Genomic DNA, 14,434 nt, shown 5'->3' with positions numbered 1-14,434 from the left:
TCCACCCCCGATAAATAGAGACTTCTGTCGGTCTACCCTCCCCCCCCATAACCCCTCTGCTAATAGACATACTCTGGGTATATATTACTCTACTCGGCAATAGACATCTCCCGAAAATAGAATTCCCACCCTGTCGCCTGACTCTACCCTGGCCCCACGTGCCCAGGACTCTCGTCCCCGCTTCAGACCACCCGCCATTGCAGCACACTGGTGTCCTTGCCCCCTGTGGTCAGGGCCACGCTGTCATCCCACAGGAAGGCCACATTTGTCACGTGGCTGCTATGTCCGCCATATTTGTGGCTGAGGGCCTGTGATAGGGAAAGAAAGAAGTGAAAGAAGGTGATCTGTCTTGTTCCTGGCTGTATCCCCTGCCCTGTACCAGGCACACAGGAGGTGCTCAAGCAATATTTCTTGCATTAATAGGAATCAAACCACCAAAGCTTCCAGAATCACAGAGACTCAGAGCAGCACGTTAGCGCTCGAGGCTCTGAAATTTACCAACTTTTAGGTTAAAAATGAGCCTCGGGCTCAAGCCACCGCCCTCTCCTTGTATAGATGGGACAACTGAGGGCTGGAGAGTGCCGGCTCAGTCTTGCCCATGGTGCCGCTTACCGCCACCCTGCCAGCCCCCCCCAGGGGGACTCACCCGGGGCTGACAGCAGGGGTAACTAAACAGGTGGACTTTGCCAAAGTCGTCGGCTGAAACCAGCAACTTCCCATCGTGGGAGCGGGCCACGGCGTTGATGTCAGTACCGTCCACTCCCTCAGACCAGATCCCTGTGGGCAAGATGAGGGGTGGGTGGTGGAGAGATGTCACCTGGGCCCAGGGACCCCCGAAGTGAGCAGGCCCCAGCCTCCCTGACTTTTTCCTACCTAGCTGGTCTCTAGCCAGGAGTACAACTGGGATGATCTTTTGTAAATGTGTACCCGACCCTGGCCCTCCACCGCTCCAAACCCTTCTGTGGCTCCCCGGTTGCCTCAGAGAAAGCCTGGGCTTCCTAGAATGACCCCTAAATTCTGCCTCACCTGGTCCACCACACTGCTCCAGTCCTGTCCTCCCTACTGCTCCCCGTGAATTCCGCAATAATTTAGCCATCCTGCCTCCTTGGATTTCTCCAAATGCCAAGTTCTATGCCACCTCCAGGCTTTTGGTACACGGTAGGATTTCCCATCCTAGGGACTACTTTCCTTCTTCACTGCTTCCTCATCTTCCAGGTCCAGCTTCGATATCCCCTCCTCCAGGGAGCCCTCCTTGACTCCCTCCCAGGCTGGGGCCAGATGCCAGCCCAGACTACTCGGGGTAGTCTGGGGACAGGTCTGTCTCCTCCACTGCACTGTGAGGCTCATGACGGCAGGGCCAGGGCTGTGGTGGTCACTGCCGTGCGCCCACACTGACCAGCGCAGGGCTGGGCACAGAGGTGCTCGGGGAGTATGCACTGGCTGCAGCAATGCCTGAACGAATGGGAGGCTGGGACGCCGGGGGTGTGAACGTCACTGGGCCAGGCCCCCCCATGCATTGGTCTCAATTCATCAGAGCTCTAAGGGCCCTAAGCCGTCATCTCGCCCTGCTCTTCCTCTGCCCAAAAACCTCCCTGGTGTGTAAACCAAATCGCCCGCCTCGGGGGATAGCCAACAAGGGACTATGAAGACCAGCAGCGAAGGGTTTTTCTCGGAACTCCTGTCTTCAGTGGGACCTCCCCCATTCCAGAACTTACCGAACACCCCAAATCCCAGGACGCAAGTAGCAGTGGCCCATTCCACATTCCTCACAGCATCTGCGCTAGTGATCTGCTTACAGGTAGCCGGGTCCCCTGGGGCAGAACACAGGGGGAGGGGTTCAGAGCAGAAAGAACTGCTGATGGGGCGCCAGGGAGGGGGTGGCGCTCAGCCGGTTGAGCGTCTGACTCCTGATTTCAGCTCAAGTCACGATGTCACGGTTTTTGAGTCCAAGCCTCACGTCAGGCTCTAGGCTGACAGTGGGGAGCCTGCTTGGGATTCTCTTTCCCTTTCTCTCTCTCTGCCCTTCCCCCACTCCCCAATAAACGTTAACAACAGCAACAAAAAAGAATTACTGACTTAACCTATCCATTTTACAATGGGCACTGAGGTACGAGACAGGAGGGGACGGTCCCAGACCTCTCCAGACTTGGCTGAGGGGGTCAGATCCGAGGCGGTGATACCCCAAGGCCCGAGCAGGGGTTAGATCCGAGGCGGTGATACCCCAAGGCCTGAGCAGGGCATCTGCTTAGAGACCTGTGCCCCCCTCCGCAGTCCAACCAGGAAGGGGAGGAAATCAGAAGCCAGGGGGCCAATCAGAACAGTCCCTGAATACAGAAGCCGGAGGACAGACTTGGAAGCCTCGCCTCTTGTCCTAGAGGTCAGGGAAGTCTGTGTAAACCGCACACGCACACAGGGAGGCTGGAGGAGCCCCGCCTTCAGAGTTTCAGCGGACTCACAGTACAGGATCTCGTAGTCCCCGGAGTTGGTGACGAAGCAGCTGCTGTCCTGGGCCCAATCCAGGTGGGTGATAAAACTGGAATGGCCCTGCGGAGGGGGAGGGAAGGGGTGGAGTTAGAGGCGGAGGGGGCGGGATTAGACCAGGAAAAGCGGAAGGCGAAGTACAGAGGTAGGGTGAGAACACAAGGGAGCTAAAGGAAAGGATACACAGCCTTTGGAGCATGGGGGCGGGGCCAGACTACCATGGGCGGGGCCAGACTGCGATGGGCGGGGCCAGACAGAAAGGGCTTAGAACACAGGNAGTCTCCTTGTTGTGATCAGGGCAGTCAGTAGAGTGTTGAAGCTGTGCTCCCTTGAAGTAGAAAATTGGTTAATTCTGCGGCCCCTGGTCGGGGTGGCGGCGCGGGCTGGGGGCCACTGCCCACTCACCGAGCACTTGCCCAGGCGGCTGACCTTGCGGCCGCCCTGGTCCACCGTGTACACGTACACCAAGTTGTCGTGGGAGCCCACGGTCAGGTACGCCCCGTCTGGGGGAGGGGGAGGGGGGGGCTATGAGGAGGCACCCAGGCTCTAGCCCCTTCTCTCTCAGACTCAGCCCGCCCCCTGCTATGCCAGACTCCTCAGCTGTCCCCAGCTCCATCCCCGCTACAGTCGTGGCCCTGCCACACTGGCTCCACTCCTTCCCCCTGCTGGTAACTGAGCCTCAGTCCCCAGGCCTGGCTTCTCCAAGATCCCGCGCCGGGCCGCTCACCTGGAGAGAAGCTGACCACTGAGATCTGTTCATTGCCATCTGTGTGGATAGCCACCAGGTCATGGGTCTCCGTGTCCAGCAGCACCCATCTTTAAGGAGAAGGCATGATTGGGGGAGGGGGCGTGAGCTGATCCAGTGGGGGCGCGGGGCGGCAATCTGCGGGGCCTAAGCTTGGGACCCCAGCCAAGATTTGGGAGAGAGGCTGCCTCCAGACGAATACTGAGGGAACAGTCTGGCGAGCAGTCTGTTAAGTGCAGACTCCGTGGGCTCTGGGGACATAGGGGAAGGGGGTTTAGGTGTCCAAGGAAAGTTCTTGGGCGGGGGGCGGGGGGGGGAGCAAGAAACCCTCCACAAATGCTCAACTCAGCTTTACCTGCCAGTCACGGTGCCCACGGCCAGGACAGAGCCACTGGGGTGGAAGCCAGCAGAGCGGGCAGGGTCCTGAAGAGAGAGAGAGGAGGCAGGGCTGAGAACTGGGGTCTCCAGTCTATCGGGCCATTCCCCTACCACTGCCGCAGCCACTCCAAAACCATACTCCTTTTTTCAAAAAAACTGTTTTCTTCTATTTTTTAATATTAAAATTCTTTTAAACTATTTATTCATTTTTGGGAGACAGAGTGTGAGTGGGGGAGAGGCAGAGAGAGAGGGAGACACAGGATCCAAAGCAGGCTCCAGGCTCCGAGCTGTCAGCAAAGAGCCCGACGTAGGGCTCGAACCCACGAACTGTGAGATCATGACCTGAGCTGAAGTCAGATGCTTAACTGACTGAGCCACCCAGGCGCCCCTTTTGAAAATATTTTTTAAGTGTTTTTTGTTTCTTTGTTTTGTTCTGTTTGTTTTTGCTTTTGAGAGACAGAGAGAGCACGAGCAGGGAGAGAGAGAGAGAGAATACAGAGAATACAGAGAGAGAGAGAATCCCAAGCAGGCTCTGCAGGGTCAGCACAGCGCCCATTGTGGGGCTCGAACTCACAAAACCATGAGATCGTGACCTGAGCCGAAATCAAGCATTGGATGCATAACCGGGGAGCCACCCAGGTGCCCCCCCAAAGCATCCTCCTTTCCTGTAAGGTGTCAGCTCAAACAGAAAACAGTCCTGCTCTCACTGCAGACTCTAGATCCTGTAATACTCCTGGTCTAAATTCTCACAGCTTTATTCATCCGACACTTCCTTGGGTAATTTTCTAGAAGTGGGATTTTGGGGACAAAGGGCAGCCATATTTTGAAGGCTTCTGACTGATGATGCCAATTTGCTTTCCATAAAATTCTATCAACTCATCACCAGGTAGGTCCACGTGCCAGTTTCCCCACATCTTTATTAAACACCTGGCAGCGGGTATCACCATTTCTTAAATGTTGGGGGCATTTGGTTGGTTCACAGGCAATAGAGTATCTTGGAATCAGACCCGGGTTCAAAAGGGCTCTGACACTTCCTAGTCACGTGACACCAAATAACCTTCCCTGTCTGAGTCTCGGCTGCCTCATCTGGCAGATGGAGAACATCAATGTGTGTTCCCCGGCATCCTTCTTTTTTTTTTTTTAATGTTTTTTTGTTTTTTAATTTATTTCTAGGAGAGAGAGAGAGACAGCGTGAGCAGGGGAGGGTCAGAGAGAGAGGGAGTCACAGACTCTGAAACAGGCTCCAGGCTCTGGGCTGGCAGTCAGCACACAGCCCGACGCGGGGCTCGAACCCACGAACCGCGAGATCATGCCCTAAGCGAAAGTCGGACGCTTAACCGACTAAGCCACCCAGGCGCCCCTCCCCGGGATTCTTCTAAAAACAAGATGTAGTTTGCTGGACCCAAATCACAGTGGGACCCCAGCTAGCTGCAAGGGATTCTGGGCCGTGTAGTTTTCCTTAGAACAGCAAGTGGGTAAGTAAAATGGCTTACAGGAAGCACTCGGCAAAGTTTGGTTTTGATTAAAATTACACCGCGATGATTGGCGAGTGATTTTTACCTTACCGAGCCTGCTTCAAGCGGGGATCAGTCATCCCCACTGCCTTGTGGAAGGTACGGGAGGTTAGAAGGACAAAGTGGGTAAAGCGCTAAGCCAGTTCCTCTGGGTATGGCCAGCCGACTGCCGGAATCAGAAAAATCTAAAGGGGGCTCGTTACAAACTGCAGATTTCCGGTCCCAAATGCAGACTTCCTGAATCAGATGCTCTGTGGGCGGGGTTAGGAGTTCTGTGTCTCCGAGGTGCTTTGATGCCAGAATGAGGATTATTACACATGGTAACCCTAGATGCCTTGAGCAAAGCCTCAAAGGCTGGTGTGGGGGATATGGAGGACTGACATTCTAGGTCCCATACGCACAGGTAGGGGAGCTTCAAAACTACACTGCCCAGAATCCCTTGCAGCTAGCTAGGGTCCCACTCTGATTTGGGTCCAGCAATCCATTGTGCTTTTGTTGGCTCTGGAAGACAGAAGGCAGAGGCCCTGCTCTTCCACTTCCGCTCAGCACTGGGGCTGGGGAAGCAATGGCATTTGCTAAGCTCATGAGCGGCCGCTAGCCTTAAAAGGAAAGGGCACACGGGGCACCTGGGTGGCTCAGTAGGTTGAGCATCTGACTCTTGGTTTCGGCTCATGTCGTGATCTCTCAATTTGTGGGGTCCAGGGATTCTTTCTCTCCCTCTCTCTCTGCACCTCCCCCGCTCCACCCCCAAATAAGAAAACTTAAATGTAGCTAGTGCAACCAAGGAACTGAATTCTTTTTTTTTTTCTTAAGTTTATTTACTTAGTTTGAGAGAGAGAGGATGAGCAGGGGAAGGGCAGTGAGAGAGGGAGAGAGAGAGAATCCCAAGCAGACTCCGCACTGTCAGCAGGGAGCCTGATGTGGGGCTCTAATTCACCAACGGTGAGATCATGACATGAGCAGAAACCAAGAGCCAGTTGCTTAACACACTGGGCCACCCAGGCACCCCACCGAGGAACTAAATTCTTAATCCTTTTTTTTATGGCTATTTTTTTTTAAGTTTTAAAAATGTATTTACTTTGAGAGAGAGAGAGAGAGAGAGAACCCCAAGCAGGCTCCATGTGGAGCCCAACACAGGGCTCGAACCCTCAAAAACCGTGAGATCATAACCTGAGCAGCAATGAGAGTCGGATGCTCAACTGACTGAGCCACCAGGAGCCCCTGAATTCTTAATTCTATTTACATTCTAAACTTAACTGCAGTGTGACGTGTCACCTGTGTTGAACGGTGCGGCTCTAGAGGCAGCACTTGCAGACCACAGCCTCCTGCGGCTATGACAATGGCACTGTCTGGAACTCAGTGCTCCTGACACCCCCCAACACCCCCCATCCCCACCCCCAACTGCGGCAGGCATTCTGTGACGCCTTCTGGGCTTCCTTCCAGTCAAGAAGCCACGCCTCCAGCCCTTCCAGGCTAGCCTGTAAGCACTCAACTCCCTGTATTGAATCCCTTTCTGTTCACCAAGACCAGGAGTGGTTTCCGTTTGGTGCCCTGAGCCCCGACACGCGGAGACAGGCGCTTCTGTCAGAATAAGGATGCCAAGCACCTCCCTCCCCACAGTCCCCTTACCTCGATGATCCTACTCCACAGGGGCTGGTGGGACTCCGCACTCCACAGATGCACCAGCTTATCCTGCCCGCACGTCACAAACTGTGCCCGGCTGGGGTGCGTGGCCAGACCCCACAGTTCTTCCACGTGACCCTGGCGGAAAGGGGAGATGGCGGCATGGAGACCGCCAATCCAGGCCCTCTCCCCACTGAGCCTGGGGCCAGAAAGAAGTGCTGGTCCAGCCCCGGCAACACACGGGGGCCACAGGTGACCTGGAGAAGACCCTTTCCCGTCTGTAGGAGGCTGTGACTGAGCAGGCCCTTGCCCTGGTGTGTGGTGGCTCGAGGTAAATGCTGCCCCTTCTCCCCAGGCCTCTGCGGTTTGCACAACACAAGGCAAGAGACATGATGGGTGGAAGCTGGAGCCTTGCCCGCCTTGAGTCGGGGGGTGTCCAGAAGGCTGTGGGATCCCATGGGGGGTGCTCGGCCTGGCGAATCTGACCTCAGATCTCTCTTACTGACGGGACAGGTGACCTCTCCCTGGATCCTCAGTTTAATCTTCTGTAAAATGGGGACACTGTTGTGCTCACTCGAATCATGGATGGAAAGTGTCCGAGGCAAGTACAAAGCACTCACAAAAGGGAAGTGGCTATTATTATTATCATTATTAATAATGTATACTAATAATGTACTATTGAATAACCATGAACGCTGACAAGAGACTTGTTGATATTAGTATATCGATTCATGGTACTAATAAGGCTCTAATGATATATTAACCTATTCATAATATAATCAACAATATGTAATGTTGATACTATTTTTAGGGGTCTCTGAGGTCCCTTCTGGCCTTGGGACATCCAGGAAATCCCTCTAACCCTGGTTTTCTTTCAGGGTCCAGGGAGACCAGAGCTAGAGGGAGACCTAAATGCAGCAGCATGGATCTCAGCTAGCCTGCAAAAGGGAAAAACCCGGAAGGAATGGAGGAATCTGGAAGCCACTGATGAAGGAGTTATTCTGGCCGGGACTTCTGGGCCAGCCACCATTCTAAATGCTGTATATGAACCGACTCATGGGATCCTTACAAACCCCCATGAAGATGGGTTCTGTTACTGCCCCGTTTCTCGGAGGCATAGAGATTGTCTTTCACTTGCCTCATGTCACACAGCTATCGAGCAACAGGGCTGCGATTTCGATCCGGGCAGTCGTGCCCTGAATTCCTGTCCCTGCTGACCAGCCNCCCCAGGTGCATGTGGCCCATGTGATAACCTGCCAGGGCACTTACCAACCGAAATGGACACCACCCTGATCAGAAGGGCAGGGGGCGGCCCGGCTGCGGCGGGGTCCTGGGGGCCCTCTGCCGTGCCAGCTTGTGACTCGTTGGCCTCTGGATCAGGGGGACTTTTGGGACAGGTGTGGGATTCTGGGGTGGGAGCCAGGAAAGGGAAGGCGAGCGGAGTTCGTCAGGCCGGAGGGAGAGGGATGGGGTGGGGAGGTGAGGAGAAATGGAAGGAAGCGGGAAGAGAAGGGGAGAGAGGTGAGGAGGAGGGCAGGTTCAGGAGATGCTCACCTGGACGAGCAATGAGAAGCCTGTGTGGACAGAGCCCTGCAGGATGGAGTTGCGGGTGGTCCCCACATACAGCGTGTCCCCCCGGCCCTCTGCCACAGTGCGCACCGGGCCGAAGTCCTCTGGGACCTGAGGGTGGGGTTGGGGGCATGTGAGTGTAGGACACAGGCAGAGAAGGGGTGAGGGGAAACAAGCTGGGGAGAGGAGGGTCTCCTGGGAGCCCTGGGGTTGGGGGGAGGAGGTCCCCTCACCTTCACATGAGCCTCTCCCCCTCCTCACCTCCACCTCCTGCAGCTTGCTGTAGTCGGAACCCCAGAGGACCACCCGTCGATCACGGCCCCCTCCGGACACCAGCGTCCCGTCCCGCAGGGCGCAGAGCCCAAACACACCGCCGTCGTGGGCACCCAGCACCGCCTGGGTGATGCGGTTCCCACCTGTGGGGGCAAGGAGGGGTGGCCAGGGAGCAGGGATCAGCATGGGGAAGCTGTCCCTGTACTGACCCCTGAAACACCTCCAACTCTCAATCCTGCACTTAACCATTACCTACCTTTCTTTCTATGCACTCTTTCACCCACCTGCCCGCTGTCCATCCAAATACTTTATCGTCCATCCGTTAAACCATCTCAACGAACATCTACCCAGCCACCCAGCCACTTGTGATCCATCCACCCACTCACCCATCCATCCACCCACTCACCTACCTACTGGTCTATTCCTCCATCTACCTATCTACTCACCCACCCACTCATCCCCTCATCCATCCATCCACCTATCCAATCCATGTACCCACTCATCCAGTCCCTCCACCCATCCACCCATCCATCCTTCCATCCATCCATCCATCCATCCATCCATCCACCCACCCATCAAATTGATCTATCCATCTATCATTCATCCATCCATCCATCCATCCACGGACTCACCCACCCATCCAACTGATCTATCCATCTATCATTCATCCATCCATCCATCATCCGTCCATCCAACTGATCAATCCATCCATCTATCCGCCTGCCCACCTGCCCATCTAATCTATCCAATCCATCCATCCATCCATCCATCCACCCACCCACCCATCCAATTGATCCATCCATCCATCACCCATCTATATACTGATCCACCCACCCATTCACCCACCTCTCATCCATCCATTCACCTCTTTCATCCAACTACTCATTCACTAGTCAATTCATCCCTCTACCCAAACATCCTCCCATTTTCCAATCCATCTACCCATTCACCTTCTACTCACTCATCTGTCAATCTGACCAACCATCCATTCATTCATCCATTAACCCATCCAATCAACAACTGTGTAACTAGCATTTATTCTGGGCCCAGCTTCAGGCCGGATGATGCTGGGAACAGAGTGGTGACCAAGACAACCTCAGATCTTGCCTTCACGGGGTTCACAGTCCAATTTCAGAAACAGACCTATCACCGGTCAGTGAAACCCAAGGTGGTTGGGGCTAGGATAGGGAAAGCCAGGAGACTGTGGGGTTAAGATACCCCACCTGGTAGGTCAGGGAGGGCTTCCTGAAGGAGAAGACAGCTGAGCAGGGACCTGAAGGGATGAGCAGGAGTCAGCTAGGCCAACAGAGGGTGGGAAAGTGCTGCAGGCAGAAGGAATGATGTGTGTAAAGGAAAGAGAGTAGGCGAGAGCATGCACTATTTAGAGAGCTGTAGAAAAGGGTCAGACTTCCATTGGGTTCCGGAATTTGAGGAGGCAAGATAATAAAGGCCAAGGACCAGGAAGGAGGCTGGGGCAGGGACTCAGAGGAACAGTCGTCAACTCACATGTGGTTGCCACACGTCCACCTATCATTCTGTCCACTGGAATTTCCAACCACCCTCCAGCCCTTCGGGATGGACCCAGTGATGGGTCTAGGGATATGGAAATGAGTCAGACCGAGTCTCTGCCCTCAGAGAGCTCAGTCTCCTGGGAAAGGACACACTGCCAGTTATTCAGAGCTTATCCTCGGCTGTCTAATTGCAAGGGAAGCGCTGAGCCAGCCAGGCCCCCCATGAGCCTATGGCTTCGCATCTGTGAAATGGGAAGAATATTCAGCGCACCCTTGAATAAGGAGCATAACTGGGGCNAAAAAAAAAAAAAAAGAATAAGGAGCATAATGTATGTGAAAGCAAACGTACCCAGGCCAAAAAACTCACTGATTTGTTCATGCCATCCATCTGCTGGGACAACCCACTTATTCCTTGATTCATAATTCACCCAAAGGCTGGGGCAAGCTTATATCCACCCCATTAGCCTTTGCTGGGACAACATATTAGTCCATTGGTTGGGTCAGCCATTTATTCATTTCTTCATCCATCCGTTTGGCTAGGACAGTCAACTCATGTACCCATTCAGCCGTCAATCTACTTCCTGAAACAATCCATTCTTCATAATATATCAATCCATTGGCTGAGGTAACCATTCATTCATTCACTCATTCATTCATTGCTTTATGGACCCACTGCCTGGGAAAAGACCTCTTCATTTATTAGCCCCACATCCACCATGGGGACAAGCATTCATTCATTTAGTTGGTCAGTCACCTAATCGTTCACCATTAAGGAGGACAGTACATTCACTCATTCAATCTTCCAGTCACCGAGTAGGACAGCCCCTTCATTCACTCACTGCCTTATTCATTGATTCTCTGGGACAAACTATCCATCCACCCACCCCGCCACTCACCCATCCACCCACACTGGGTTAATCAGTTAATTCATTTATAATTCAAACTTGATCGCCACCACAGGATTTGCAGAGGACAAGAGTGGAGAATAAGTCAAGATTTCATGGAGGTGGGGGTACTGGAGCTGAGCCTCGATGGGGGTTGAGGAATTAGATAAGTAAGAGTTTAGCCCATTTTATCATACGTTCAGGTCAGAGGAAGGCTCAGCCAAAGGGGGTGAGGGAGGGCTGGCATGGGGACCAAACAGATGGAGTGACACTGACCTTTGCCCCAGACATAGAGGTTCCCCCCAGAGTCCCCGGTGACCACATCGCCACCCTCCAAAAAGGTCACACACAGCACATACTTCGGTTTCTCGTGTTTCTAAGGTGGGGGAGAAGGGGAAGGTATCAGAAGGTTGCTGAACCAGGCCCCACCCACCAGCCAGGACCGAGGTCCAGGGGATCCCCTCCATGATTTCGGGCATGAGGCCCATTGTGCGGCACCCCCATCTCCAACCCGCCTCCACGCATTGCTCGTGCAGCCTAGAGCTTCTGACCACACTGTCCCCCTTGCTCACCCCTGGACACGCTTCCTGCCTCCTCTCTGACTCTTCTCTGTCCTTTCTCTGCCCTTGGGTCCCCCCTCGCTCTGTCCCTGGCTGTCCTGTCTTTGTCACTGGGTCTACAGCCCTCTCCATCCCCAGGCCTCCTCTGTCTCTGTCCCTGGGTCTCTCCCTTTCTGTCCCCACTCTCCCCTTCTCTCCTCCCCTCTCCTTCCCCATCCTCTATCTCAATGTCTCTCTCCCTGCCTCTCCCCACCCTCCCTCAGTATCTCTGTCTCATCTTCATCTATGCCTGGCGTTCTCCAGGCCTTCCTTTTTGGGGTGGAAGCCCCAATTCTCACCAAAGGCAGGCGAGCCCTGTCAGAGGGGCCCCTGCGTCTCCTCTCCCAGGCCCTCCACTTCCTGCTCAGTGTCTGTCTGCCTCGGTGCGCCTCTCTTTCGGCCAGTCGGCCTCTGACTTCCGTGTTTTTCCACATTATTGACAAGCACAACACTCCTTATTGAGCATTTACTATCTGCTAGGAGCTACTATGCTCTTCATCCCGCTGAGTCCTCACAACTTGAAAGAGTTCAGGATTTTCCTCATGCGATGGGATAAGGAGACTGAGACCCCAGCAGAGGTTCAGCATCCTCACAATCTGGGACCCTCTGGGACCCTCTGTTTTGTTGTCTGCCTGGGTATCCCTGCATGCCTCCTTCAGGGCCAGCCTGTCCCCACACCCCACGCACTCACCTCAAAGAGGCCCTGCCGTTTGCTCAGGCTGCCCCCCTCCAGACTCCAGAAGTAGATGTGGGATTTCCCGCAGGTGATGAGCACAGTGGGGTCAGTGGGGTGGAAGGTGGCCACCAGGACAGCCTCGTTGGAGCACTTTGGAGAGTGGGGGAGATTCGGAATGAGGACCTCAAAGCCACTAGGGCGACGCCGTGTAGGATCGCCCTATACAGCTGCGTAAGTTGTGCACTGCACAACCTACTTGCCTGTGTCTTTATTATACAGGCAAGCTAAAGTACTGGAGGCAGGGCCAGCCAGCAAAGCATTATTGCCACCTTCGTCAACATGACAGCTGACCTTGGAGAGCCTCAATTCTGTATCAGGTGCAGCTCTGAGCATTTTACCCATTGACTCCTGTACTCCTCAAAGCACTCTGTGAGGTACGGCTCATTAGTGTCCCCTATTACAGGTGAAGTGAGGCTCAACGAGGGGAAGTCACTTGCCTTAGGCCACACAGCCAGGTAAGAGTCAAGTCCAGAATCAACGCACATAGGTCTGACTCCAGAGCCCAGCTTCTCAACCACTAAGTCTCTGTCCCCAAACTGTGGGCCCCAGTCCAGAGATCCAACCAGTCCCACAGAGGCACCCCAACGAGAGGGGATGAGAGCAGTCACCCCACCTTGCCATCCACCACCTTGGCCTCCTTGGCCCAGTCCCACACGGAGAGCATGTGATCGTTCGATTCATCCACTGCACAGAGCAGGTTGCCCCCATTCTAGAAGGAGGAGAGAGGAGAGGGGGGGCAGAGAAGGTGGGTCAGAACCCATCCCTTCAACGCTCTGCCCACAGGGGAATTCCCTACTCAGGCCTGTTTTAAGATTGTCAAAGCCATGCACGAATCCGAAAGGGTTTCTAGAACTTTCTTTCTGACATGACTGGTCCCTAAGAAATTCATCTTGTTTACCCTCAGTTACTATTTCTCTGCAGGAACCCTGAGCCCATCTAATCTGCATTTTTATAGGAAATGACTTTTAGGCACACAAAATGAAACAATTGAGGGGCGCCTGGGGGGCTCAGTCGGTTAAGCGTCCGACTTCGGCTCAGGTCACGATCTCACGGTTCGTGAGTTCGAGCCCCGCATCAGGCTCTGTGCTGACAGCTCAGAGCCTGGAGCCTGCTTCGGATTCGGTGTCTCCCTCTCTCTCTGCCTCTCCCCTGCTCACTCTCTGTCTCTCAAAAATGCGTAAATGTTAAAAAAAAAATTTAAATAAAAACGAAATGAAGCCCACCCGTCACAGACTTAGATGTGGCAGGAAACGGGCAATTGCTCTGCAAATTCCTAAAGGCTTACTACTCTCCATTTCTGTGCTTATCTCGCCCAGACCTGCCACCGCCCATCCTGCCCACACCAGGTCCAGGCCGGCCCAAGGAACCACAAGGCCCTACAAGGACCTTTCGCGAAGGAAAGTGGGTGCCAATAATGCAACCAGCGTGACCAATCACTGAGGAGTTCGTCCGGGGGCAATCAGGACACGTGGGCGCCCCTCATAAGGGCTAACGGGGCAGCCCTGGAAGGTCACCAAGGCTTGGCCAGCGAGGGGGCGTGGCCTATACCGGTGACGTCACCGTTCGGGCAAGGCCCCCCCATCCCATAGCGGGAGTGGGCGGTGGGGGTGGTGAAGGCAGACTCCTGACTTTGGAGGAGGGGACAGGCGAAGGGTCCCGGCGCAGGACTCACGGATTTGGAAAAGCCCACACAGCACACAGCTCGGTCAAACACCCCCAGGCCCAGCACGTGTAAGGTGGAGAGGGAGACTGAGTCCCAAATGNGCTTCCATTCTGTTACCTTCCCCTCCTTAGTGGTGCCTGCGACCTGTCCGGTGGCAATGGTGACCATGTCAGGGTGGACAGCCAGGCTGAGAGAGAGGACAGATGGACAGGGCNCACCGGGGGGGGGGGTGGGGGGGGTGGACTCCTCCTTTAACAGGCTGAAGTCACAATGCCTGGCTATTCCCCCCACAGGTTGGTTGAATGAGTTCTTTGGCCAATAAACATCCATCGAGTCCTTCCATAACAATAAAGAGGGTACTCTCCAGGTCGGCCTGGGGTCTCTTATCTCAGATGCCCGAGGGCTCAGGCCTGTACCCAAGTGGTGGCCAGATGGGCGCAGCCATCCAAAGGGGGCTC

At 54.5% G+C, this 14,434-nt stretch overlaps 1 protein-coding gene across 2 annotated transcripts in view; it reads right to left on the bottom strand.

Annotated features, from left to right (window-relative positions):
- Positions 1 to 31: 31 nt before the first annotated feature.
- EML2 (EMAP like 2) overlaps positions 32 to 14,434 on the bottom strand; it is a 23,838-nt gene continuing 9,435 nt past the window's right edge. For both annotated transcript variants that reach the window (XM_077747060.1, XM_077747061.1), the window contains exons 8-21: positions 13,986 to 14,163; positions 12,927 to 13,022; positions 12,269 to 12,403; positions 11,255 to 11,354; positions 8,572 to 8,726; positions 8,296 to 8,421; positions 6,748 to 6,879; positions 3,582 to 3,649; positions 3,209 to 3,297; positions 2,887 to 2,984; positions 2,457 to 2,544; positions 1,716 to 1,811; positions 647 to 777; positions 32 to 308 (exon numbers count right to left, since the gene is read on the bottom strand). In XM_077747060.1, the coding sequence (XP_077603186.1) occupies positions 183 to 308; positions 647 to 777; positions 1,716 to 1,811; positions 2,457 to 2,544; positions 2,887 to 2,984; positions 3,209 to 3,297; positions 3,582 to 3,649; positions 6,748 to 6,879; positions 8,296 to 8,421; positions 8,572 to 8,726; positions 11,255 to 11,354; positions 12,269 to 12,403; positions 12,927 to 13,022; positions 13,986 to 14,163 (1,618 nt within the window). In that variant the 3' untranslated portion in view covers positions 32 to 182. The remainder of the gene's footprint in view (positions 309 to 646; positions 778 to 1,715; positions 1,812 to 2,456; positions 2,545 to 2,886; positions 2,985 to 3,208; positions 3,298 to 3,581; positions 3,650 to 6,747; positions 6,880 to 8,295; positions 8,422 to 8,571; positions 8,727 to 11,254; positions 11,355 to 12,268; positions 12,404 to 12,926; positions 13,023 to 13,985; positions 14,164 to 14,434) is intronic.

This window comes from Crocuta crocuta, unplaced genomic scaffold, assembly GCF_008692635.1.
Source record: "Crocuta crocuta isolate KB4526 unplaced genomic scaffold, BGI_CrCroc_1.0 scaffold334, whole genome shotgun sequence".
In the NCBI taxonomy this organism is placed as follows: Eukaryota; Metazoa; Chordata; class Mammalia; order Carnivora; family Hyaenidae; genus Crocuta; species Crocuta crocuta.
The sequence above is the reverse complement of the archived record's forward strand: the minus strand, read 5'-3'. Positions and strand labels throughout refer to the sequence as shown.